The sequence below is a fragment of the Tenrec ecaudatus genome, chromosome 6, assembly GCF_050624435.1.
Source record: "Tenrec ecaudatus isolate mTenEca1 chromosome 6, mTenEca1.hap1, whole genome shotgun sequence".
NCBI classification, from domain to species: Eukaryota; Metazoa; Chordata; class Mammalia; order Afrosoricida; family Tenrecidae; genus Tenrec; species Tenrec ecaudatus.
Window position 1 is genome coordinate 105,988,888 of NC_134535.1, and position 26,428 is coordinate 106,015,315.

General features: G+C 43.9%; 1 protein-coding gene and 1 non-coding gene across 2 annotated transcripts in view; both read left to right on the top strand.

Moving 5' to 3' along the window:
* Nucleotides 1-21,681, top strand: part of LMNTD1 (lamin tail domain containing 1) — a 153,161-nt gene extending 131,480 nt beyond the window's left edge. The window contains exon 6 of the mRNA XM_075553320.1: nt 21,599-21,681. Within this exon, the coding sequence (XP_075409435.1) occupies nt 21,599-21,681 (83 nt within the window). The remainder of the gene's footprint in view (nt 1-21,598) is intronic.
* Nucleotides 8,829-8,990, top strand: LOC142451907 (U1 spliceosomal RNA). Its single transcript, XR_012785012.1, has one exon. It is a non-coding gene; the product is annotated as a U1 spliceosomal RNA (small nuclear RNA).
* Nucleotides 21,682-26,428: the final 4,747 nt, after the last annotated feature.

Here is a 26,428-nt window from a genome sequence, read left to right on the forward strand (position 1 = left end):
TTCACACCACTGGTCCTGAAGGGATCATCCACCCTGGATTCCCTGTGTTTCCAGTTCCTATCTTTACCAGTGTACATCCCCTGGTCTAGCCAGATTTGTAAGGTAGAATTGGGATCATGATAGCAGGGGAAGAGGAAGCATTTAGGAACTAGAGGAAAGTTGTATGTTTCATCATTGCTACATCGCACCCTGACTGGCTCATCTCCTCTCCAAGACCCTTCTGTAAGGGGATGTCCAATGGCCTACAAATGGGATTTCGGTCTCCACTCTGCAATCCCCTCCTCATTCACTATGATAAGATTTTTTTTGTTGTTGTTCTGATGATGCCTGTTACTTGATCTCTTTGACACCTTGTGATCACACAGGCTGGTGTGCTTCTTCCATGTGGGGTTTGTTGCTTCTGGGCTAGATGGCTGCTTGTTTACCTTCAGGCCTTTAATACCCCAGATTCTATATCTTTTGATAGCTAGGTACCATCAGCTTTCTTCGTCACATTTACTTATGCACCCATTTGTCTTCAGTGATCGTATCAGGGAGGTGAGCACACAACGAAATGATTTTTTGTTCTTTGATGCCTGATAATTGATCCCTTGGCACCTCGTGATCATGCAGGCTTGTGTGCTTCTTCCATGTGGGCTTTGTTGCTTCTGAGCTAAATGGTTACTTGTTTACCTTCAAGCATGGCAATCTATTTTCAAAGAGTGTTCCTCTATCACTTTTGTCAGAACCAAACTGCCTCTACAAACCAAACTCAGACACACAGCCAACAAGTCAATTCCACATCTATAAAAGAGCACTCAATCTAAATAAGGTTTAATTAACCACTTGGTTCCTTAAATGAGTTTTGAAGATGGGCCATGAATTTCAATTAGCATTTCAGAGGGAGCTTAATTTTTAAAACTGTATAAATTCTAACACATTGCAGGCACTTGAAAACTAAGTTAAATGGTCAATATTAAACAAAATTTAATTTGGATTCCATTGTCACAATGATATGGTTATACACCTACTCCCAGTTTCTCGGTTCTCCCATTATCTGACATTTCACATTTATGACAATAGTTTTCAGGCCACATATGCCTGGCAGTCACAAACACAGACACAGGCAAGAATTAACACTGGCTTTGATGGTTGAGGTTATGTATCTACTTGCCTGGGCCATTATTCTAGTGGTTCGGCAATTATTTAATGATGGGATTTGGAAGGTATGCAATGATGTGGTTTGGAAATTATGTAATGATGTTCATTGGTAGCTAAATAATGAGGCAGCTAGCCTCCATTCTGTGATCTGATGTGCTCATCCTCTATTTTGGCATAAGGACCTTGTCTTTGGAGCTTAACCAAGTCAAAAAATGAGGAGCAAGGATATTTGTAAATCCCTCTGAAGTGACAGAAAATCCAACATTTCTTCAAAGAAAAAGAATACAAGTTTAGTTCTGCAGCCTTGACCAAATCATTTAAACTACAAAGAAGAAGAAGAAGAAAGATTGACTTAGCCTCTTCTTCAACATACAGTTGCCTCAAAGAGTACATTATAAACATTAAAGTATGCATAAATTTGCATAATTGGAAGTTTCTTCCTTCCCCTACCTATTTTAAAGCAGCGCAAGTCAATCAAGAGTCAGAGACCATCTGTGTCAAGATAATTACTTACAGTGGGGAAAATAGTAGTTTTATAGTGGAGACAGCACGTACAACTTTCCCAAGTGATACAGGGTAAGAGCACCAGTACTAAGACACATTGGCATCATATGCCCCATGAAAGGAAAAAGACATAATGTCATTGCAAGGGTATTCTTGTAAAACTTCAAAACCTCAATCTAATCAGGAGAAAATAGGATACAAACCCCAATTGAGAAACATGCCACAAAATACTGTCCAACTCTCATGAGAAGTGTCAGGTCATTAATGGAGTCGGGGGAGGGCCTGGGAAAATGTATGGTCATTGACTGGAAAAGACTATGAAGACGTACAAACTAAATATAGTATGGAATCCCAGGACCACAAAGGGGGGATGGAGCTCAGGAATGAAATTTGAGTGAGTTTAGCTCATAGTCTTAGAACAATGGCAGTTTCCTGCTCTTGATTATCATATGATGATTAAATTATTGCATTAGGGGAAGCCCAAATGAAAGGTATACAGGAACTCTATTATTTGTGAAAATTTCCTGTAAGTCTAAAATTATTTGCAAATAACAAATTCAGACAGAAGTATCAGGGAACGAACTTTTTCCTATTTTATAAGAAAAAAAGCAATACTTGGTTATAAGTTGGTTGCTAACCACAAAGTCAGCAGTTCACACTACCAGCTTTTCTGTATGGAAAAAAAATGAGGCTTTCTGCTCCCATGAAGATTTAAAGTCTAGGAAGCCTATGGGGGTGACTCTATTTGATCCTACAGAGTCACTATGTGTCAGAATCAACTTGAGGTGGGTTTTCATTTGGTTTATATGCCAAATTGCCTTTCACTATAGTTTAAACTTAAAATAATGTACAATATATGAAGTTGCTTCAAAAATGGCATGGAAATGGAATGGAAAAACAGTGGAATTTTTCCATACACTCTTTTTTTCCCCAAAAAACATTTTAAAGCCCTGACATATATCCATAGTTTCCTAGATGTATTAGGTTGAGTTCTCCAAAGAAGCAAAATCAATGTCAGTTTGACACTTGTATGTATTTAGAAATAGATTTATATCAAGAAATGGATATCCATTGTAGAATTGGATAAGTCCAGTTTGACTGAAGTCCATGGGTTAGATGTCTACTGAAAATGTCTTGTCTCCTGTAACTGCAGGGGCTAAAGAACAGAATGCAGTAAGATGAAGCAGGAAGACCACAGGCTGGTGGATGCTAAACGAAATGAATCAGAGATTGGCATAATGAATTCAAGGCTGGCAGTGTGCTGACTGGGATGGGCAGGCGACACAAGAGGGGGTCAAGGAACCAGATGCAGGATCCAAATACAGCAATGGGAGTAAGCTAGCTTCCACACACCATCAATGTTTACAAAGAGTAGGCCACACCCTTAAAGGAAAGTCCCTCAATTACCGTATATACTCATATATAAACTGAGCTTTTTCAGCACACATTTAATGCAGTTTTGTGGTAAAATTAGGTGCCTCCGCTTATACTCGAGTGTATACAGTATATCAATGCTTTGACCAATGTAAGATCTATTCTCCCACAACTGATTAGCTATTTCCAAAAAGACACCTTCCTGGATTTGACCCCATTATGTGAGATCATATCATGGGAAAATCCTGGCCAGCCAACTTGACATAAAACCCAACTATCGCACTGACCACCACTGGTCTGCCAGTGTGCTGCACCGTGATAGTTTGCGGGTTGCTGTGATGCTGGACGCTGTGTCACTGGTCATTCTGATGTCAGCAGGGTCACCCACAGTGACAGGTTTCAGTGGAGCGTCCAGACTAAGAACAGACAACCAAGAAAAACTGAGCTTCCTCTTAAAATGGAGGAGCTGCTGAAAAGCCTTATATAGAGATTGGAAACAGGGCAGATACTGAACGCCTCCTGAAGGGGGCAGAGCGGCGTCAGAAGATGGGCCCTAGAGGGCACTCAAACGTGATTGGAGAGGAGCTGATTTCTGGAATGGAGCTGGCAACTTTGACCAGAGTTGGGTAAATCCCGTGGGAGTGGAGCCTCCAGGATCGTTCTTTGATGATCGGGCGAGACTCAAGGGACCACTGCAAAAACCTGCTAAGGGTTGTAACTTGGAATGTGTGAAGTATGAATCAAGGAAGATTGGACGTGATGAAAATTGAAATGAAACACATAAAGATAGATATCCTAGGCATTAGTGAGCTGAAATGAACTGGTAATCGCCATTTAGAATCAGAAAATCATATGATTTACTATGTCAGCAATAACATTTTCATGAAGAATGACATGACATTCATTGTCAAAAAAGAACATTGCAAAATCAATTATGGAGCACAGTGCTGTCTGGGATAGAATTATATCTATCTACCTTAAAGGAAATCTAATCAATTGAATTGTTATTCAAATTTATGCACCAACCACGAAAGCTAGTGATTAAGAAATTAAAGAACTCTACCTACCACTTCAGTCTGAAATTAATAAAACATGCAATCACAATGCATTGATTACTATTGACAATTGAAATGTAAAAGTTGGAAACAAAGAGGAAGCAACAGTAGCTGCAGAATATGAATTGGTGTTAGAAACCAAGTTGGAGATCACATGATAGAATTTTGCAAAACCAACAACTTGTTCATAGCATATGCTTTTTTTCAACAACACAAACGGTGACTATATACTTCAACTTCCCAAGATGGAATACAAAGGAATCAACTTGACTACATCTGTGAAAAGACACAATGGAGACGCTCAGTATCAGCTGCTAAAACCAGGCCAAGGGCTGACTGTGGAGCAGACCATCAATTGCTCATGTGTAAATTCAGGATAAAGCTGAAGAAAATGAAAACAAGCCCACAAGAGCTAAAATATGACCTTGAGTCTACCCCGCCTGGATTTCAAAAACTCCTCAAGAACAGATTTGATGCATTGAACACTAATACCAGAAGACTTGATGGCTTGTGGGAGGACATCAAGAACATCATTCATGAAGAAAACAGAAGATGGGAAAGAAAGAAAAGATTAAAGTGGATGTTAGAAGAAACTCTGAAACGTGCTTTAAATTGTGGAGCAGCTAAAGCAAATTGAAGATAGGAAGAACTCAAAGAGCTGAATAGACTAAATTTTGCAGGGAAGCTCTGGAAGACAAAGCTAAACATTATAGTAAAGTGTGAAAAAACATAGACTTAAAATACCAAAAGGGAACAATATGCTCAGCATATCTCAAATGGAAAAAACACAAAAAATCCAGGCCTCAAGTTACAATCTTGAAAAACCCTATAGGCAAAATATTAAATGATGCCGAAGCATCAAAAGAAGATGGAAAGAATACACAGACTCACTACACCAAAAAGAAGCCTTTGACATGGCTTCATTTCAGGAGACAGCATATTGGTTCAGCTAAAACAAGGACCCAATACAAGAACCAAAGGAAGAAGAAATTCAAGCTGCACTGAAAGGATTAGCCCAAAAAGGAAAAAGGCTCCATGAATTGATGGAATTCCCATTGAAATGTTTCAACAAGCTGATGACGCACTTAAGTCCTCACTTGTCTGTGGCAGGAAATTTGGAAGACAGCTACTTGGCCAACTGATTGGAAGAGATCCATATTTGTAACCATCCCAGAGAAAGATGATTCAACAGAATGCTTAACTATCTTGAACAATATCATCCTACAATGGCTGCAGGGAGTACATTGACAGGGGGTGGCCAGATGTTCAGGGTGGATTCAGAAGAGGACGTGGAACAAGGAATATCATTACTGATGTCAGGTGGATGTTGGCTCGAAGCAGACAATACCAGAAAAATGTTTTCTTGTGTTTCACTGACTATGCAAAGGCATTGGTCTGTGTGAGCCATAACCATGTAGATGACCTTGAGAAGAATGGGAATTCCGGAACACTTCATTGTGCTCATTCAAAACTTGTACAGGGTTAAAGAGGCAGTTATGTGAACAGAACATGGGAATATCAAATAGTTTAAAATCAGGAAAGGTGTACATCAGGGTTCTATACTCGGATCATACTAGCTCAATCTGCATGTTGAGCAAATCATCAGAGAAGCTGGATTCTATGAGGAAGAGTGAAACATCAGGATTGCAGGAAATCTTCCTAACAACCTGCAGCGTGCAGATTGACACAATCTTGCTTGATGGCAGTTAAGAGGCATTGAAGCCCTAGCTGATGAAGATCAAGGACCATAGCCTTCAGGATGGATTACAGCTCAATGTAAGGAAGACCAACATCCTCACAACTGGACCAATCGTTAACATCATGGTAAATAGAGAAAAGATTGAAGTTGTCAAGGATTATATTTTACGTGGCCCCACAATCAATGCTCGTGGAAGCAGCAATCATGACATCAAAAGACATATTGCAATGGGTAAATATGCAGAATTCTCCTTAGAGAATTGAAGAACAAGGATGTTTCTTTGAGGACTAAGGAGCCACTGACCCAAGCCATGGTATTCTCCATTGCATCAAAGGCATGTGATCGTTGGACATTGAATAAGGCAGGCTGTAGAAGGATCAATGCATTTGAATTGTGGTTCTAGAGTAGAATTGTGTTGGACAGGGTTCTCTAGAGAGACAAAACCAGATTGCTAGTAATTATATATAAATATATTTATAAAGATAGATATATAACACAAGAAAGGAACCATTAAATTATATACAGATAGATAATACAAGAAATTAACAGTTAAATTATAAAGCAGTGAGACACTAGCAGTCCTTCAAGCCTTGAGAGCCGCCAGTCGCTAGTCCCATTCTGTAGCACGAACAGGGTTAGATATACCCAGGCAGCAAGCAGCAAGGCAGGTCACCAACTGTCGGTCCCCAGCTCCACAGATGAACATTCCAATCGTGTGGGCTTAAAGGACCTTAATTTACAGCAACACAGTCCACAGGCTAGGTCTCCCACAGGTAGTGTACCCCTTTAAACTGAGGCACAGAACAAGCAAGGCAGCTGCACGCAGGTCCGATGATTAAAGAGTGAGAGACGAGCAAGGCGAGGCTCACTGAGCCATTTATCTCTCCGCCCTCCAATTAATCCTACTTGTGCTTATCGGCCAGGCTGGCACAATAAACTATCGCAAGAATATTGAAAGTACCATGGACTACTGAAAGAACAAAGTGACCTGTATTGGAAGAAGTATAGCCAAAGTGCTCCTTAGAAGGAAGGATAGCAAGACTTCATCTTACATACTTGGCACATATTGTCGGGGGGCTGCAAGGACATGATTGGGAAAGTGGAGGGGCAGCTGAAAAGAGGATGGCCCTCAACGAAATGGATCGACACATTGGCTGCATCAATAGGCTCAGGAATAGGGAAAATTGGAGAATAACACAGGACTGTGCAGGGTTTCATTCTATTGTGCATGGAGTTGCTGCTATAGGTCAGAGCTGACTCGATCCCACCTAATAATAACAAGGGAGTGTTGTAACACTTGTCTGAGCAGGGCAGAGGCCAATGCTATGGCATGGCAGAGAAGCCTAGGGTCAGAGAGAGGCATGCCTGGGACTGTGGCGGGGAGACGGCTCTCCTGACTGAAGAACTGATCAGGAGCCACTAAGCATACCTGATCCTGTACTGTAAGTAGCCTGTTACCTCCCCAAATAAATCTCCTAATCGTGAGTCTAGTCGGTGACTTCCATGGGGCCACAGCAATGAAGTATGGGACTCTACAGAGAAGGGGAGTGCCCTAGGACACATGCTTTGGTGTCAGAATTAGTCAAGAAGGGAGGAGGGAGGAGGCATGTTTGACTGGACAGGACTCAGCCTCGGGCTGTTGTTGGGTTTGATTGGGTCTCCTTCCTTTTCTGAAAGTAGAGGAGGTCAGACACCACTTGCACACCCTTCATACAGTATTTTTGCCAAAAGTGAATGTACACACCCCCTAAGCACATCACATGCAATCTCCCTGTCAGAAAAAAAAAAAGCCATGGCAGAAGCAACAGAGTTCCTTCAGTGCGTCACCAGAAAGCAGCTGGAAGAATGGGATTAGCACCCCAAGGGTCACCCACTGTGCTGCCGGGCTCCTTGGAAGTGACAGCCGAGATGTAGAATTTGTGTATAGTTACTTGAGACGTCTTTTTTAAATCTATCCTCACCTAAGCATATTCATAAGGACAATAAAGAAATGGATGTGCAAAGGAAGTGCAATAAGTTTTCAAACCTTACGGGGGCACACTGAACTATGTTCCACATCCCAGTGCTGCCGAGTCCGTTCTGACTCATAATGACCTGAGAAGACAGGGAAGGGCTGCCTCTACAGGGTTCCCACAACTGTAAATCCTCTCAGAAGCAGACTGTCCGTCACATCTCGGGCTCATGCAGCCACTGACCTTTCCGTTAGCTGCTCAGTGCTGAACCATGGCACCACCAAGACTCCCACGAATATTGTCAGAATGCACACGAATAAGATGTGGAGAAATGGGAACCTCATGCTTTGCTGGAGGATATAGAATATGGTCCAGCATTTTACCGACTCAAAAAGCTAACCACAGAATTATCATATGACCCAGCAATTCTACTCCTAGGTCTAGACCCATGAGACTTGAGAGCAGGGATTCAAAGAGATCAACATGGTTTATTGCAGAATGATTCATTGCAGTCAAAAGACAGAAACAACCCAAGTGCCCGTCAAGAAATAGATACATACAAGTGAAATCTGTGAATGCCGGAACTTCATCGACTGTCCACATCTCACCAATTATCTTTGGCAGAACACAGTCTTAGCGCTTTCCCATCTCCTGTTCTGCTAGAAAGAATTTGAGTGTTCCTTCTCTGACAGATTTCTGTTTACCCAGGCTCTAGCTTTCTTTAAAGCTTTTCCATACATACAATGGGATAGTATTCAGACTTAGAGGGACACACAGTTCAAATGCAGTCTACAATATGGATTAACCTTGAAAATGTGTCAGGTATAAAGGACAAATATTTTGATTCCACATATGAAATATCTAGCACAGGCATATTTATAGACAAAGTATTACTGGTGGCTACCAGGGGATACAGGGAGGGAGGATTAGTGGTACAGAGTTTGTTTGGAGTGATAAAAACCTTGGAAATAGATAAAGGTGGTAGTTATACAACATGGCAAATGTCATTAATGTCACTGAAGTGCACACATAAAAATGGTTACAACATCAAAATGTCTGTCATGTATACTTCACCACAATAAAATTGTTTTAAACTTTAAGGGGATACTTACCTGGCAGGGGAGATGACATGATCATGAAGGTGGTTTTCCCAGGGCGAGGCTTATCCATTGCTCTGCAGATGTGCCAACCCCTGCGATTTCCCCAAATGTGGGAAACTCGACTGTATGATTTGTGGTAGTGGAGACTGCGTTCGCGCTTTCCCTTGGGGGGGGGGGGGGCTGTAAGGGAAAATGAAAACCATGGATAAATGTAAGAAATATCAACATACAGTAAAACTGGCAGGCTTTATATGGGAGAAATGATTCCCTAGAACACAGAGGTTATGGTGCATTTTTTCATCGCTTGGGGATGAGAAGCAGTGACTAAGACAAAGGCAGACCTCTGAGCGGGAAGCAGCTGGTGTGAGACCATTACAATTAGTCTGGGTTCAAATCAGCTCACTGACGATTCATAGCCCACAGTATTAAACTTCTTGGGAGATATATTTCTGTAATTAAATGTTTTCTTATACTGGCCTCTTTTAAAGCATAAATAATGGCTGTTACATCTTTTATAAGATAATGGCGACTGGATGAAAAGATTAAACTGGTCTATATTACTACGAAAATAAAAAAGTTATTTGAGGTATATTTCACTGCCAGTCATATATCAGAATGATCACACTTGCTGAGCACCGATGAGTAGAAAGCTTACAATTACAAAATAGCTTAAGGAATATTCTCAATGAAAGCTATCCTAAAGTACACACTCATAATGTACCTCAGATGATTTAAAGTTTTCAGGAGCGTTGCCCACAAACAATTGGACAGCAGGGGGAGCTCTTATGTTAAAATCCCTTGGTTTCTTTTCTTCTTGTTACCCTTTAGTGTGTGTAGGGGTCGCTGTCAGTTGAAATAGATTTGATGGCCGTGAGTTTGGGTGTATAGCTATACATATCGATATGTAGAGTTAAAAGTATAGATACTATATATATACTGTTTATTACTTTACATGGTAGTTGTAGAATTCTCTTCAAATAACGAATCCATTTGCTCTTTGAGCATTACTGCGGGTGGATGTCAGAATATTTATAAAATATAATTTAATACGATTTTTTTCAGCACATGCTTACATTTTTCTCAATAAAGGTACCTATTTCGTTCCCCTAATATGAACTGTGAGCCAAGTATATACAAGACACCAATACATACATCTTAGCAGTCATCCCAGAGCAGTCGTCGTAGGATATGGCTACAGGAAGGCTTGAGACCTGAGAATATGCTGTGCACATTGCAGCCAGAAAAACATTTTTAAACAAAACGAAGGAATTAAAAGTTATCCTTACTCTCTTCAGAAGTAAAGAGTTCATTAGGCTATAGATGCAACCACAAAGTTTTTTCAGTATATGACAGAAATAGGCCCTGTTCTGTGTACGTGTCAATGACATCAATGGCTTCATAACATCCTAAAATGAATGCACGAGGGAGGGGGAAATCCCATGATCTTTAAATTCCGTTTATCCAGGAACAATGTGAAGCCTCCATGGTATAATAGCTGCGTATTTCTCTCACGCGATCAATGGCAGGCGTCCCTTGAAACTTTCTGATCTCCAACACGGATCCAGATCAGTCTAACCAACTCCCAGCAGAGTTGAGTAGCTATTCATTTTCAATTGCAGTGGGGATTTTTGTCCCAAATCTGCAGTAGGGAGTTTTTGCCGACCACTGCACACGGGCTGCCGGGTGCCACTCCGTTTCAAACTAGTCTTGCGGTGGCATTTCCCCTCATCCATTTCGTTTCGTTTTCAAGCTAGCTAGTGATATCGATTGGGTCAGAACAGACTCGATAGCAGCGAGTTTACTCGTGTATGTATTTCTTGCGTGATCCTGCAGAAAACGTGTTGTTGTTGTTTTTTGAACACCCTAAGTCGCAGGTCATTGGCCAGGTGCGTGTCCAGGCCTCACGTGGTTCACAGTCAACCTGGGCCAGCCACCTAGAAGCGTTTGTTGGGAGGAGCCCTCCCAACTTTCGGCCTTGTCCTTTTGCCGAAAGCACAAGCACACGGTCGAAAATGTGCGCGCTCCCAGCTTGCCAAACTCCATCCTCCTGGGAGGTTGTCCCAGTTGCGGCGGGCGCCCGGCTCCACACTAACAAGGTTCCCCCAGTTCAAGGGACTCTGGACGCAGCGACCGCTCCAAGCCCGGCACCCGTCTGGCCCCGCCCGCGGCCCCGCTGAGGGGGAGGGGCGCGAGGCCACGAGCTCGAGGGGCGGAGGTCGCTGCCCAGTTGTGCAATCCGGCTATGCAAATAAGCGGGGCTACGACAACCAATCGGAGGCCTGTGCTGGCGTGACGCAGGCGCCAAGCGCTCGTAGTATTTATAGATCGTATTTAAAGAGCCCATGGGAGTCTCCCCGGGCTCCGCTGGGCGGCGGCGGTGCGGCGGTGCCCGCGAAGCTGCAGTTAGTGTGGCGCGGTGGCCGCCGCTCGCTCGTTATGACCCTGGGGTGGGGGGCTTGGTGGGGTATTGGGCACGGGCAGGACGTGCATTCGTGTTTCAGGGCGATTTTCACTCACTTCCTAGCTCGATGGCTGGAGAAGGGGCGAAAGCGCTGCCGCTGGGACATTGCTTTTGCTTCACACAAAGCCGGGGGGTTGGAAATTCAAACAAGCTGGGGAGCAGAAGGTATGCAGCGACACCACCCAAGCGCTAATTTGAGCCGCAAGCCGCTGCGGTTTCCTGAAGCTGGGCTGGCGGTGCGCAGAGGCGGCCTTCCTGGGGGGAGGGGAGAACAATACCGCCTGAAATGCCAGAAGGCCTGGAACCCTGGAACCGGGGGCGGGGTGATTGGACCCGTGGCAGTGGGTTCAGGGAAAATAAATTGCTAGATAGTAGCAGTGATTATCTTGGCATGCAGTGGTTGATCTTCAGACTCCCCAACTACAGACATGCACACTGCAATGTGAAAGCAGGAAGCGCATTACGTCACAGCACCGGAGAGACCCAATCCCCACCGGGTGGGTTTCTTCTCCCAAACAACCCTCCCGGCAAAGGCTCCCCCAGGCCCGACCGCAGGTTCCCTGGAGCTGTGCACCCTGGGCGCTGTGCAGTCCCGCGATCTGCACCCAGGGAGCGGCGTGGAGGAGTTTCACACAGCGGGGCGGAGGCTGCCCCGGAGGAACGCCGAGAACTCCTGGACTGGGTGCCCTGAGCCCCACCCACAAGCAGCCACATACTGAGGTCTTCACTCCGTTCGAAGATAGCTCCTTTGGATGCTTGGATGGATTTCCTAGATTCCACAAGGGAGTGGGGAGCCCCACCGTGCTCGGCCGCTGTGCTGGATTTCATTCGAGCGCAGTCAACCCCAAGGAAACAGGTGGTGAACGGGTCGACATCCCAGCATTGGAGGTCGGGATGATTTCTCAACACCTTCGGGGATCTCATTTCTCAATACCGATTCTAGATGTGGTTACAACGAGCTTGCTCTTCGCCAAGAACCCAGCCCGTTAGGCCTTGCCACTGTCCCCAAAGAAATCTACCGGCAAGTGTGAGGAAGAGGCCACTGCCTATTAGGAAACTCCTAGAACCTGTTGAGGACACACTCAGATAGCCACTGCGCTTCCGCGTCCCGATTCACGGTCATTACCAGGGACCCGTGGTAGCTTAGTGGTCAAGCGCTAAAGGTGGGCACTTTGAACCTAGAGGAAAATGTGCCCATCTGCTTCCACACAGATGAGAACTTTGGAAACCCTTTGCTCCAGTTCTACTCTGCCCTTTAGGGTTGCTAAAAATCGGAATCCATTCCACTTCAATGGGTTCGGTACTGTAACTTTCGCAAGTGGTCCTGCTCCACCCTACTACTGGGCAAAACAACACGCAAAAAGGTGGTTCTGACGGCTAATGATATATGCTGGGTTTCTTTCTGGCTCAGCAGTTAAGCACTACCCTGGGGTCCTCGGTTCATTCCGCCGTCCTGTGCAGAGAAAGGTACATACAGCGCTCCTCTCAAGGAAAGAACCTTGTAGACCCTGTGAGGCAGGTCTACCCTGCCCTCTCTGGTCACAATGAGGCGGGGTCAACGCCATGCAGCGGGTTTGGTTTTGAATGTGTTAGGCAACATGCTGAATGCTCTTTTCAGACATTTTTCTCATTTAATTTTCACAATAGTTGAAGGAAATGAGTACTACTTAATCCACTTACCCGATAAGGAAACACGTTCAGAGAAAGTATCCTAGCAGCTAATCAAACGTGAATACAGTGTGTCTTGACTCCAGAGCCTGCACTTTGAACCTCTCTTATAAACTATCTCAATAAAGGAGGTGCGTTGACTGGTCAAGGAACCTTCCAGGTTCGCTTCACATTAGACCAGGAAGGCAATGGCTTCTTCAGGTACCAAATTCTTGGTGTCCACAATTCTGGGACATTATCGATTCATTTATTCCTGCCATCCTGTCAGCTACTGCAAATCTTGTTCTGCTTAAACATGGTGAGAATACCCTCATAATAGAGACCGGTGAGAAAACCCAAAGTATGCAAGCTAATTTTCTTATTGCCTAATATTTCTACCCTTATAGAGCCCTTTAGTAATGACACTTAAGACACTGCAGTTCTAGTTCAGAACATATGGGTGAATGGTAGATCCCACTGTCCCGTGAAGCATGGTGTTGTTTCGGTTAGGGGTCATTGAGCAGGGCCGTACTCATAGAAACCCCCTGCGCAATAAAACAAAATAGTACCTGGTCATGTGCCATCATCAGCCGTTGCCATGTTTGAAACCCATGTTGCAGCCCTTGTGACAGTCCATCTTCTTCTCACTGACCCTTCATCAAGTATGATGTCCTTCCAGGGTCTGGTGCTACCTGATAACAAATCAAAATATGAGGAAATAGCATCCTCTTTGGTGCTAAAGAGCATGCAGGCTGCACTTCCTCCAACACAGTTGTGTACCTTCTGACAGTCCGTGGTCTATTCTATATTCTTCACCAGCACCATAATTCAACGCCAACAATTCTTTGATTTCATTAAACATAAAGGAGCCCCTTAATAAACTCATTAAACATAAAGGCACCCCTTTATAAACTGAGAGATTTACCATGTAAGTTAGGGGTAAGATGTTCAAAATGAAAACAACAGATAACCTAAATCAAATTCAGATGAGTCCTATCTTTGCTTTGCTTTTTTCTTAGGTCGCCATGTCCTCTGATTACTAACATCTAAAGGAGAGAGACAAGGAAGAAAAACTACTGATCGTTAAGGAAGATTGTGACTAGCATCTGGGAAGGGTAATTCAAACCAGGAAAAGGTTAACAGGAAGTTGTACCTATTTGTACAGTCACAGTTGAGTCTTACAGGAAAGAGTGACTTGGAAACCAGACCGATAGAGGCTGAGGCTCACCTCTGTCCCATTCCTGTGAGATGGCCTTCAGCAAGCTGTGGAGTCTTTCCAAGACCCAGTCTCCTTATCTGAAAAATAGAAGTTTATCTGCCATATATGTGTATATATATATATATATATATATATATATATATTCCTCAGTTTCCTGGTATAGTCCTTTACATGCTCGTGTTTCTCAAAGTTTCGCATTAGGCCTAGTATCTTCACTCAACACACTCTCCTTGGGTGGTTTTACTCATGCAGTAGCCTTTGTTACCACTCACTGCTTCTTTTGTTTACCCAGGTGTCTTTTCTGAGCTCTAGACCTATTATCTGATGGTGTGCAGGAGATCCCACTTGGACACCTCAAATTCAAATTACTTGTTCCTTAACACTCTTACACTTTTTGAGAAAAAGGTTTGCTCCAATTTTGTATTTTCTGATCACAGCGTGGCTATCTGTGATTGAGGAGGCCATATCTGACCTCCTCTGACCTCTGACCTCCTCTGGCTACCCAAGAGAGAGGAAGAATCCACAAAAGCCTAAGGCCAGATAGCCATAAGGCAGAGGTCAGGCATGCCCTCCACCCTCCTTCCTTCTTTACCTATTCTGACACCAACTGGTTTCTCCAGTGACACTCTGCTTCTCTCTTGGGTTCGGTAATTCATTGCAATGATCAATCAGAATGCACAGATAATACTCACAAAGATGGGGTTTTACTAGGGGAGTTACCCCAAGTAAGGGGTGCCCCAAGTTAAGCATCATAAAACCCTAAGGATGCAGTATTTGGAGCACAGCAGCACCTCTCCCCAGGCAACAGCCAAGTCTCTCTATATCACCCGTAGCCTCTCAATTAGATGGCACCTTGGTTTCTACTTTTGTGGGCCAGGAAGCCCACCCCTTGCTTTGCCTCACAGGCTCATACTCTCGGCTCGGCTCGGGGTCTCCTTGACTCAGCCTCTGTTGGGATTCCTTGTTCGGCCCCACGATCTACTTGCAGCAGCCTCTAGGAGTGCCTTTGGTTTCAGCATCTCGCACGACAGGTAGAGACTGCACGTGTACTCCACTAGTGGTTCTTCTCCCGATGGTCCTGGGGTGTCTCCGTGTGGTCCTGTTTCTGAGCTGGCTCCTTTTCCACTAAGTTGTTTGTTTTTGTCTTTCAGCAGACCCACTCACGAGGAAGAACAAATACATATGACTTGAGTAATACCCTCTAGTTAGGTGGAGATTCAGAATCTATCCCATCTTAATCCTAGAACTGAAAAACTCCCTCCAAAATGGGATTAGAAACACAGGCCTAAAGGCTAGGATTTACAAGAGTGCAGGTGCTAGAAGGGCCCTATGAGGCCATCAAGTACATCACAGAGGTAAAGTGAAATCACTTGGTATGGCTCTTCTATCCATCATCTTTACAATTCGCATCACACGACTAGGCGGGAGCCTGCAAAGAGGTAGAGGACTCCACCCAACTCAAGGATTTGGACACCTTTGCCATTCTACTGGAAGAGAGTGAGCTAGCTCAGAAGCAGGAAGGGAGGATCCCACACCAGCAGGGGAAAAGGTCACATACAGAGCGAGTGCAGGATCCCTGTGTGGAGAAGCAGTAGCAGCAGAAACCATGAAACACAGTCCCAGGCTTCCCAGTCCACCGAATGAGTGACGCTGAGAGACTTTGGGTCCAAGGCCGACTTTCAGTGTGGGCTCCCACTGAGCATTTACCAGCACTTGGCCAAGCAGGCCAGAGGCCAGGGCACCGTGACACAGAGGCCAAAGACCTGAGAGAGATGAGCCTGCCAACATGGTTCAGATGAGGCTCTGCAGACAAAAGCACTCTATCCTTAACATTTTGTAACCTGTTTGCTCCCCTCATAAGGCCAATAATCATCAATATTGTCCGTGAGTTCTATGTGGCCATCGCAATGGATGATCAAACGCAACAAAGTAGAGCACTGTGGGAGGGATGGATCAGGATAGGCTCAAGAAGCAGTGGGCTTAGGGGAAGTTGGTTTCTCCTCCCTCTGTATGAAACCAAAGGAGACCAGACATGGCCCCATGCCATTTCCACACTACCAGTCCTCGATCTATCTACCATATATACTTCAGTATAAGCTTAGTTTTTCAGCACCTTTTTATGGAAAAATTAGGTGCCTCAGCGGATATTCGAGTAACTAATAGCCAACTTCTTCCATGATTCAGGCCATTTGTTCCCTCCTTCTGGGGCTGAAGGAGCCCTGATGATACAGTGAGTAAGCTTTGGGCTGCTGACCAAAAAGTGGGTAGTTCAAACCCACCAGCCACTCCACAGGAGAGAGTTGAGACTGTGCTTTCTTAAATTCTGCAGCCTCCAAAACCCTGTGGAGCACTTCGACTCTGTCCTGTAAGGTCACTGTGCGTTAGAATCCACTTGACAGCCGTCGGTTTGGGGCTGTTCTTGTGTGCAGTTGAATCAGTGCCAACTCAGAGTGATCTCATAGGACAGAGCAGAATCGCCTCATAGAGTTTCCTGAGGGATCATCTTTATGGGAACACATGATCAGGTCTTCTCTCCAGCAAAGCTGCTGCTCGCCTTTCCTGCAGCAGCCAAAGGCTGAACCACTGCACTGCCAGGACTCCTTAGTGTCCTGTCCACTGTCCCTAAAGCCTTGTCAGTCACTGCCCTCCCAACTTCCCATTTCCCTCCTAATGGCGGTAGGGCCTGGGTGACACAGTCGCTCAAGAGTGGCCCAGGCACTTCCCTTGATCTCCGGGATTCCACAAAGGCTATTCAGGAACCCTTGTGCTGTGGTGCTCCATCTCGTGACTAACAGCTCCTGCTGCCCTTTCAGTTCTCACTGAATGTCATTCCCTCCAGAAAGTTGTCCTTGACCTCCACCAGCATCTCCAGCTTGCTCCAAGACCTGTGCTTCCCCATCACAGTGCCTACACACTGCACACTCCGTGTCTTCTGACTTACTGTACTGTGCCTCCCATTCAGGTAGGCAGCTCAATAACCCTTCTACTCTCAGTACTTTTTGAACTGGAAATTATAACCACAAAGAGCCCATGCTATTGATGATACTGTTCTTTATTTCTCAGTTGCGTTGTAGAGAAGGAAATTTTGAGAACTACAACACTAGATGGGGGTTCACGAGGAAAGGAATCAGATCCGCCCTGACCTAATGCCTGAAAGTGGTTCCTGAGCCCTGCTGCGTCACTACGGCTGGGCTTCTAAACCCTTGATCTGCTTTTGAGTTTTGTTTGACACTCTCTTGTCAACTGTTTATTGATTCTCTGATTGGTTTGTTGTTTTTTGGGGTGAAATATGCATCCTTAGAACTTTTAGGGGAGACCCTATCGCCAGAAAGGAACTTTTTCATATTGTTTTTGAAGAGGTGGGACTTCAACTAGAGGAAGGCAGACTACAGACACAGAAATGTAAATTGGAAATTCACATGGGCCATGGCACCCTCTAAGCCCAGGCCAGGCTCCACTGGCAGTTGGATGGCTGCGAGACGCTGGTGGTCAGGGTGAGCCCTGCACACAAGAAACAAGAGGCAGCTGATTTGTAGACACATCTGGATTTGAGCTTGGGAAGGCTTTCTACACCCATCTTAGAAACTCATAGGGCCAGTTCTACCCTGTCATATACGGTCACCAGGAGTGAAAATGAACCCAATGGCAGTGAGTTTGGTTTTGGTTTTTGGTGTGACCTTACTTAATGGCATAACCCCTCTGGGCCCTCCAATCTGTCCCACCTCTGAGCATGTTGTCAGGATCGATGTATCTTCAGAAATGCTTTGTAAAGTATAACTGCACTAGATTGACGTGCTCACTGCCATCCAGTCAATTCCAACCATTTACATCTTGGGCTGCTATCCATAAGGTGAGAAGTTCAAATACACCAGTCCCTCCAGGAGAGAAAGAAGGGGCTTTTCCTCCTATAGAGAGTTACAGTCTCGGAAACTCACAGGGCAGTTCTACCCTGTCCTTTAGGGTCACTGTGATATTGACAAGGGGCATTATTAATATCCAATATAAATATACCTATAAGATACTGGGTATTAAGGTATAGATTGGAAGTTAGCACCCATGTATTGAGTCCTCCCAGGTTAAGTAGTAAGGCACTAAGATGGGTGAAAGGGAAAGGGGATGCAAACGTATTGTTCTTGCTACCTTCTGTTCCAACTGCTCCACGGCTATTATCTGATTTAACCACACTGAGATGTCATCCTCCGGAGGATCATCATCCGAAGGCACCATCATCTTGTAGATAACCTGGGGTGGGGGGGAATGCTGAAGGCCTTAAGAGCTTATGACATAAAAAATAAGAGGAAGGGAAAAAAGAATAAGAAATGGTTTCATTTAAGTATTGAGTGAATTCCCCCTCTTGGTTGCATTTTGAAAATTATTTGATCTTCCACGAAGTGGCTTGATTAAAATTTTAAACTACAGAAAGACTATCCTGGCTCACTATGGAGAATATATTGCACAGGTCATGGTCAAAAGCCACCGATGCGCAAGATTAGGGGCAGTGGCTAAGGGGTAGGAGAAAATAATTAAAATAGCAAGAAATTCAATGCTAAAAGAAGGATGTTGATTGATTTGATGTATAGACAAAGGAGAAGAAACTTAAAGCTGTTTCCCTGGCCCCTCATTTGGGCTTTCTGGGCACATACAGAAAGAGTTCATTCAGTACACGTCAACCAATATCTCTTGCGATATTGCGATACTGCTGAGAGAAAGAGGAGACCGAGTTGGAGCTCTCGAGTCTTCCATGCAGGTGAAAGGGATTCAAACACAGGGTATGTTAATAAAATCTGATTAATGCAATCAGAGAAGGGTGTACAAGATGCTCTGCAGGCCCAGAAGCGCATCCTGGGTTTCCAGACCCTATGTAGAGCAGCCATCCTTGGCTGAGGTTTGAAGGACAGTTACCATTAGCCAGAAGTAAATAGATGGGGAGCGAAACAATGTAACAAAAGGCAGGCTTGGAGAACAGTATGTGAGTGACAGTAGTAAGCATGTGCTGTCAAGAACATGGAGAAGCAGACGTGCAGCTGGCAGGGGTAAAGAGGGAGGCGGTGGAAGCACTGTCTGCCAGGCTAAGGCGCTTCCAAGCTCACACACACTGCCATAGATTGGATGCTGACTCATGGCGAGCCTGTAGGACAGGGTCGAACTGAGAGGAACTCTTTTACTGGAGTAGAAAACTTCATCTTCTCCGCCGGAGCAGCTGGAAGTTTAGAATGGCTGACCTTGGGGTAAGCAGCACAACTATGTCACCAGGGCATCAAACTAAGAGTCACCGAATCACAGAGGGGAGGGAAGGGGGGAGAGGAGAGAAGGGCACAATTAGGTGACTGCATTTTAAAAAGCTTTCTCTTGGCTCTGACAAGGGAAAAGTCTTTAAGAAGAAGATTGAAGGCCAAGGAAATTTAAAAATTGGAATATTTTATTAATCCATCTGCAAAATAATGGTCTGCGAGAGGGTAGCGATCATGGGATGAAGAGGATGATGGTTTGATAACTGAGTGAGGTAGAGACCTGTGTCGGTGTCTCCGCAGGAAAGTAGAACTCATGCCACCAAATGTACTAGAAGAAAGTCATTATGGAGAATTATCCTACAGAAGGGAGAGAAATGGTACGGGGAAATCAGAAGCGGGCAGGAAACTCTGAGATGAGCAAGGCAGGCCTATTATCCCAACAGTGGGGAGGACAAGGGTGGGGGGGATGCCTAGGAGCTGGATCCTGGGAGAGAGGCAGTCACTTCAGGACGTCACTGAAACAAACCAAGGGGAAGCAAGACCCTCGCTTTTTTCTTGCCCCTGTCTCTCTCCCATAAGCCGACCCTAGCTCAGGCCCAGTTGGCACATGTGCCTGCAGAATGTGGTTTGACACGTCTAGCTCCCTACAAGATGATCAGGGTAGGGAAGGTCAGAAGACAGATGTGAAGCATGAACAGGTAGATGAATAAGTCAAAACTCCTCCCTGATATTTTGCTTGGGTTGGAGACTGGAAGGTAGTGTCCCACCTGAGATTAGAAAATCGGGAAGTGGGGAGAAAAAATAAGCATAAGAATCATCTGAAGTATTGACTTTCTGAAAACCCCCTCCTTGTGGTATCACTCTGTGTATCTATTTAGGGGTTAATAGATTTTATTTTCAAAGAACATTTTTAATATTTAGAACTGCTTGGTAACTTCGAAGTAGCTATTAACACAGAGGGGGAAGGAACTGAATGCTTTGAAATGTGCAAAAAAAAATTTTTGCTTTGTTTAGCTTCCCCCTTTCTTTTCTTTGGGTCTTTGTTATAATGTTCGTGTTTATTCTTTACAGAAAAACAGAGTGAATCTATTGAAGCCCTATTATGAGCCACCTACTCCTCGATTTATGTAGAGTTGGCAAACAGCAGATTCCATACACTATTGAATTTCATCCTTACAAGACATGTATGAGCTAGGGACGACTATTGTTTCTTTTTACAGATAAGAAAACTGACACCTACAGAGGTCAGTGCCCTTCCTCGTGTTTGCACTTTAACCTCACGGCCAATAAGTGTCCACGGACTGAAAGCCCTGGGCTGTCTGACACAAACGCCCATGTCCTTCACAAATTCCAAATATTTGTGTCTCAACGAACCAACTCGTGATTCAGTGCATACTTGTATCTGCAAATACCCAATTGTTTACGAGCCAGGGAACTTTTGATGGATTTTTCTCATGTCTAGTTTTCTGTAGATTTTAACAACCTTTGTCCTTTTCGTCTTCGGTCTGGACAAACAAAAGTGTATTCGTCAAAACACTTTTGGTGGCAGACAGCAGAGATCTAAGTCAGCAAAGTTTTAAAATAAAAATAAATCAATCATCTGATTGATTTCTAGACCCAGGAGAAAACTGATGCCAAGAAATCTCCAAGGAGCACAGGCCCTGCAGGAGACAAAGCCCTGCCTCCCAGAGCCAACAGAGAATGAACGCTTTCCTCTAGTATTGCTGTGCTTTGTTAAAGGCACCCATTTGTGGCATTGTCTGTTACAGCTGCACTGTGTAACTAAGACACCTACCTGGACACATAGCCACCCCTGGACTATCTACTGGGACTGCGGTTGCCCAGGCCTATACCAGAGGAGGCAAAACTTTCTGGTTGGCAGACAATGAGAACACCATGGTGTTGGGGAAGGAAGCAATTGCCCAAATGAAGGCTAACAGGGTAGCAAAAAAAGTCACAGACATGAAATCCTCGTTTTGTCTGTGTATCCACCCAGAACCCTGGAAGTAATTTAAGATCATGGGTTAAGTGTGCATTTTACTCTTCATTTGAACTAAAAAGACATTTCCTAGAGGTTCTTTTTTTATAGAACTTTTACTGGGAATTCTACGTTCTTTTAAACAGTAGAATTATATAATCAGGGTTAGATCTAACTCAAAAACGCATCCAGAATGTCTCTAGCAACACTTTAATAGCTTCCGCTCTCTTGCCCACAGGTTATGACCCAGAACATTTATCTAAAGAAAAACACGGAGCCTGTCTCTTAGAACACATGATCATCAAAGTGGTCATCACATGATCGTCAAAGTATATCTAAGGTGTACTTCTGAGAATCAGTCATGGTTTATTTTGCTCCCTAACTGAAGGCCCTTGTTTTACCATCAAAGTATTTTAAAGAATTTTTCAAATAAGTATTGTGTGGCATTTTGTTATTTTTCCGTTTCGTGTGTTTTCTCCTTGGCCATCTCCTGATGGCCAAAATTATCCTTTAAAACACTGAGAATGTAGCAGATACCTGACCAAAAGGTGACATGGATACAAGAGCCAGGAGCTTTCTTTTCTTTCCCCATTGGCATGCAGCCTGGCTAAAAATAATGCATGCTACTACTGGAGATTCAAATATGTCAGCACATGTTAAGTATGTCCCATCCAATTATTCATAAAACTTGCTGCAACTTGCTAATACAGCTAGTTGGATGGCTGTGTGAATGAATGAGCCTACTGAAATGCCTGCAACTGGGACAGCATTCTGGTCTCCCTATTAATGGTTTTCCACACTATAAATAATAGTTGATGTATGTCTTTCTATAGTGATATTTAAATATTAATTCAGCAGTCCACAGACACCACAGAACTTCTACAGGCAAGCCCGTGTACCATTCTTCATGGTGTTTTCACATTGATTGCATTCTCTCAGCCAAAGTGGCTCGCCACTTAGGAATTAAAAAGGTAGAACGCGTTCTCACTTAAATGACTGTTATTGTAAATTTTATGTTCCTATTTATTTAATTCTGTGTTGATATTCTCTGTGTAGTGTACTTCTAGAAATAATTTGTATGTATTTTTATAGCCAATGATATTTAGTCACACAGTAAGACCATTCATTTAGCCTTCTTATGGCTAAATAAAACTAGCTCCCTGGCTATGTTTATGCCCTATTTTCTAACTCTTTAGTTATTCTTTGTGCTAAGGTTTGTACCCTTTCTCGTTTCTTCACATTCTTGTAAACATATGGGACCACAGAATGGATATGAGTTTCTACCATGGGTCTAATCAACCCTAGAGATACTTATTGTGTGTTTCAGTCACTATGCACCGGATCCGGTCATCTCGCTTAGAAACAAAGTTCGGTGTTACAGGCACGTCCACAGGGACCTAGGCTGGAGCTCTGAGGTGGTATTGTGAGAACTTCCAGTGAACTCTTTTAAGTGAACACATCTTGAAAGTTGTTTGGGATCTCACTACATTCAGAGAGAGCATCCTTCACAAACAGATTATTATCTCCATGTTTTAAATGTCAAGGCTGTTTCTATTTTTCCTTCTAAGTTCAAAATCCTTAGCAATAAGAGGTCTAGTGCTAAATAATCATTTAATTATATAGTCTCGATGAGCACATGTTTGCATACTTCCTGTGTATAACTGTAGACACCCAAGAAAACCATGTTAGGGACTCCCCATTTCGTCCACTTTCCCCATTTGTTCTCTGGAGTACCCCTTTTTTGGGAGGATTTCAAGCACTAAAGTTATGAAATAAGACTCCTCGTGACTAAGTGAAATCAGCTAATTCTCATATTATTAGTATCTATTAGAAAAGTTTCTGAAAATCAAGTTAAGACTAGGGGAGGGGAGCCTCTACGTGTTGGAGGAAATGCTGGTGTTTCTATTTGTCACTGTGGTGGGTGATGGGGGAAAAGCAACCTCCCATCGGGAAGGATGCTAAACAATGCTTGTAGGGAACCTAGGGGACAATGGACCAGATTTTATGTTTGTAGGTGGGCACTACAAATATGTTTCTCCCCAACCGTCCCATGACTAAGCACCGCGATGACCTCGGACACTGGCAATGCAGGCAGCGTGGCATCTTCGAGGGCCTACACCAGAAGGACTCAACACACAGTCCGGCTGAATGAACTGAGCCCTGCCTTGAAGCTGCCTGTACCTTTGGACTAAGGACTGGGGTAATCTGATGGGAGAGAAGGCAGAAAGTAGCTGCCCTGGGGTTGTGGAAGTGGTGGTCTTTTGACCTTGGGGGGAAACCCTGGCTTGATGGGTGTCCAATGGAAAGGGACTTAGAATCGCCATGTAGTTAGTACCTCAATGCCCCCCCCCTTGCCTTGGTATGACAGGTTTTGATCTGTTGGGCAGGGATCTGCACTTGGAAGAATTGGTACCAGAAGAAGTTTCCCCCTGGCACCAATCCCCATGCTTAAGGTAAACAGAGCGCAATCCATTGGGAGCTCAAACTGTGCAGGGCAACCACTCCTGGGTTAGGGCTCACGGTGGAACTGTACTCGCGTAGACTTCTCGTACAGGCAGTGTCTGGAGTTCTGTGTCCTGTGGGAAAGTGCTGATGGTCTCAATGCCAGCTCCTTGTGCCCCAGAGGGATGACTGACAATGTTTTTCCTTTTCATTTCTTGGGTTTTTATTTTTCTGCCTTTGTGTATTTGGTTTTGGTTTGGGGTGTTTTTTCTTTGTTGGATTCCTTCTTACTCCTTATTTGTATATTTATCTTTATATGATCATTATTGTGATTTTATCTTTACCACCTTATTTTGTTTCTTATTGTTTCTGTTGGGTTGTCGGTTTGTGAAGCACAGAAGGAGTATATGCATAGAGATAATAAATGATGCCATGGTCTCTAGGGGAGGTCGGGGTGGGGGGAAGATGGGGCGGGTGAGGGCATTGGGGGAGTAAACAATGAATGTGGGGGAAGGGAGGGAGCACTTAAGAGATTGTGATGATATATACACAACTCATTGTAAAAGCAATTTAACCATGGAAGTGTAGGATACATGAATGCTATATCAAGAAAAACCACGGGGTAATAACAAGAAAGCAAGCAAGCAAGCCTGACCAATGGTGACCATGGGTGAAGCGGAAAGAGTCGTTGCACTGGGGGCGTCCCATTTATGTCCGTGGTGGCAGAATGATTGGGAAAAGGCATCAATAATAGTTCTACAACACGAACAGTAGAATCAATGTCACTGAATTATGCGAGTAGGAGTTGTGAATGTTCTGTTGTGTATATTTGTGCCACAATTGGAAAATAATAACAATTACATGAATTACAAATGTCTAAGAGGAACAAGAAAATGTTCTAGAATTGAACATGGTGGCAACTGTTCAACTCTTCTTGATGTGACTGAATTATTGAATTGTATACCCTGTGGGTGACGTGCTAATAAAGCTGTTAAAAACTGAAAAGAAAGCGTCGCTACAGAAAGAATTTTCCCTAACTCGCAGTCACTCTATCTTTTCCAGTCAGTTCCACACAATCATGTCTAATAGCACACTTGATTACTTTCATAAAAAAAAGACGACTATAAATGTATAAGTACTGACCAATATGTTCTTATTTAGGGTAATATTTTCAGGCAATGTTTAGCCTTTTCATTGTAGTTCATTAATTAAAAATGAACAATGAGTGTTCATCAAAATAGACAATGTTATAAACTCTAAGTAGGGGTAAGAATAGTATTATAGGAAATCATAATCAGGCTAAACCCCAAAAGTGACTCTCATTAGGTGAAGACTAGATATATGTCCATACCCATATAGCTTACATATATACACACTCTAATGCCAACCCTCCTTCCCAACACACTCTCTACTTCTCTTTCAGGTTTGATAATCTGTTAAAATGGGCTCACAGAAGCTCCAGACCACACCCACAGGTAAGTAGTCTATCCAGGGAGTGACAAAGCAAAATTCAGAATCAGGATTAGGAAGTTCAGGGATAAAGACTCCTTTCTTTAGTGAAAGATGCTCTCTCAGCCCCTGTCAACCATGCATGCTTCTTTTCAGCATCCTGGGGAGAGTCTCCTCTCAGTTTCCCAGGACAGCCTTCGCTTAGACCTGCTGCCCTGGTCTTCCGCGGATGCTGTGCCCAGCCTGGCACCGTCTTCAGGGTTAGTGGCCTTGACAAGGGTTGCAGCTCTTTTAGGGGCACTCTTTTTTCCTCTTTTCTTTATTTACTTTGCTCCTTCCTGCTTATTTCTCATCCTGCCTTTATTGGGCTCAAAACTTTTTGTGGAGTTGACGGTTTACATATATACCGTATATACTCGAATATAAGCCAACATAATTATTACCTGGGAAACCAGAAAAACTGATTGACTCGAGTATAAGCCTAGGGTGGAAAATGCAGGATGCGAATTAACACAGAGACCAGAGGGGAGAGACAGAGCACAGCCACAGACACATCCTTATCAGTTCAGCTGCCAACGTAAGTGAATCATTACGGGTGCTTCTGCGAATTGGAGCCGTCCACGTCATAGGACAGCTCTGATTGGTTAGAAGTGAGTAAACAAACATTCAAAGCCCGGCAATGTCAGCAGGGCTTTGAATGAACAGTGGCGCGAAAGGCAATCACCTGTGAGATGTTACACTTCGCTGGGGTACCACTGACCCGTGTATAAGCCGAACCCCAGTTTTCAGCACATTTTTTGTGCTGAAAAACTCGACTTATACAAGAGTATATATGGTAATTCCTTGTCAATTGCAAGGCATGGTCCTCCCACCAGGGCCATGAAGTGACCAATCCCCTTTCTGCAAACCACAGACACTTCATTTGCATAGTCTATTGACCAATTCCTTCAAGGGCAAGCTGCAGGCCAGACTAGACAAAACGTACTTTAGCTTACAGAGGAAATATCCATTAATGTGGACAAAAGAAACAAACTCTCTGAGATAGAAAACCATAGCAAAGGTAACTCCTCAGGATTTAGGGGGAAATCTCTCAGATAACTTTGCAAATAAGCCAAAGGTCACATAAAGTAACTCCTTTCACCAAGAATGAAAATCCATTCCTTTTAGCCTTGCTCCT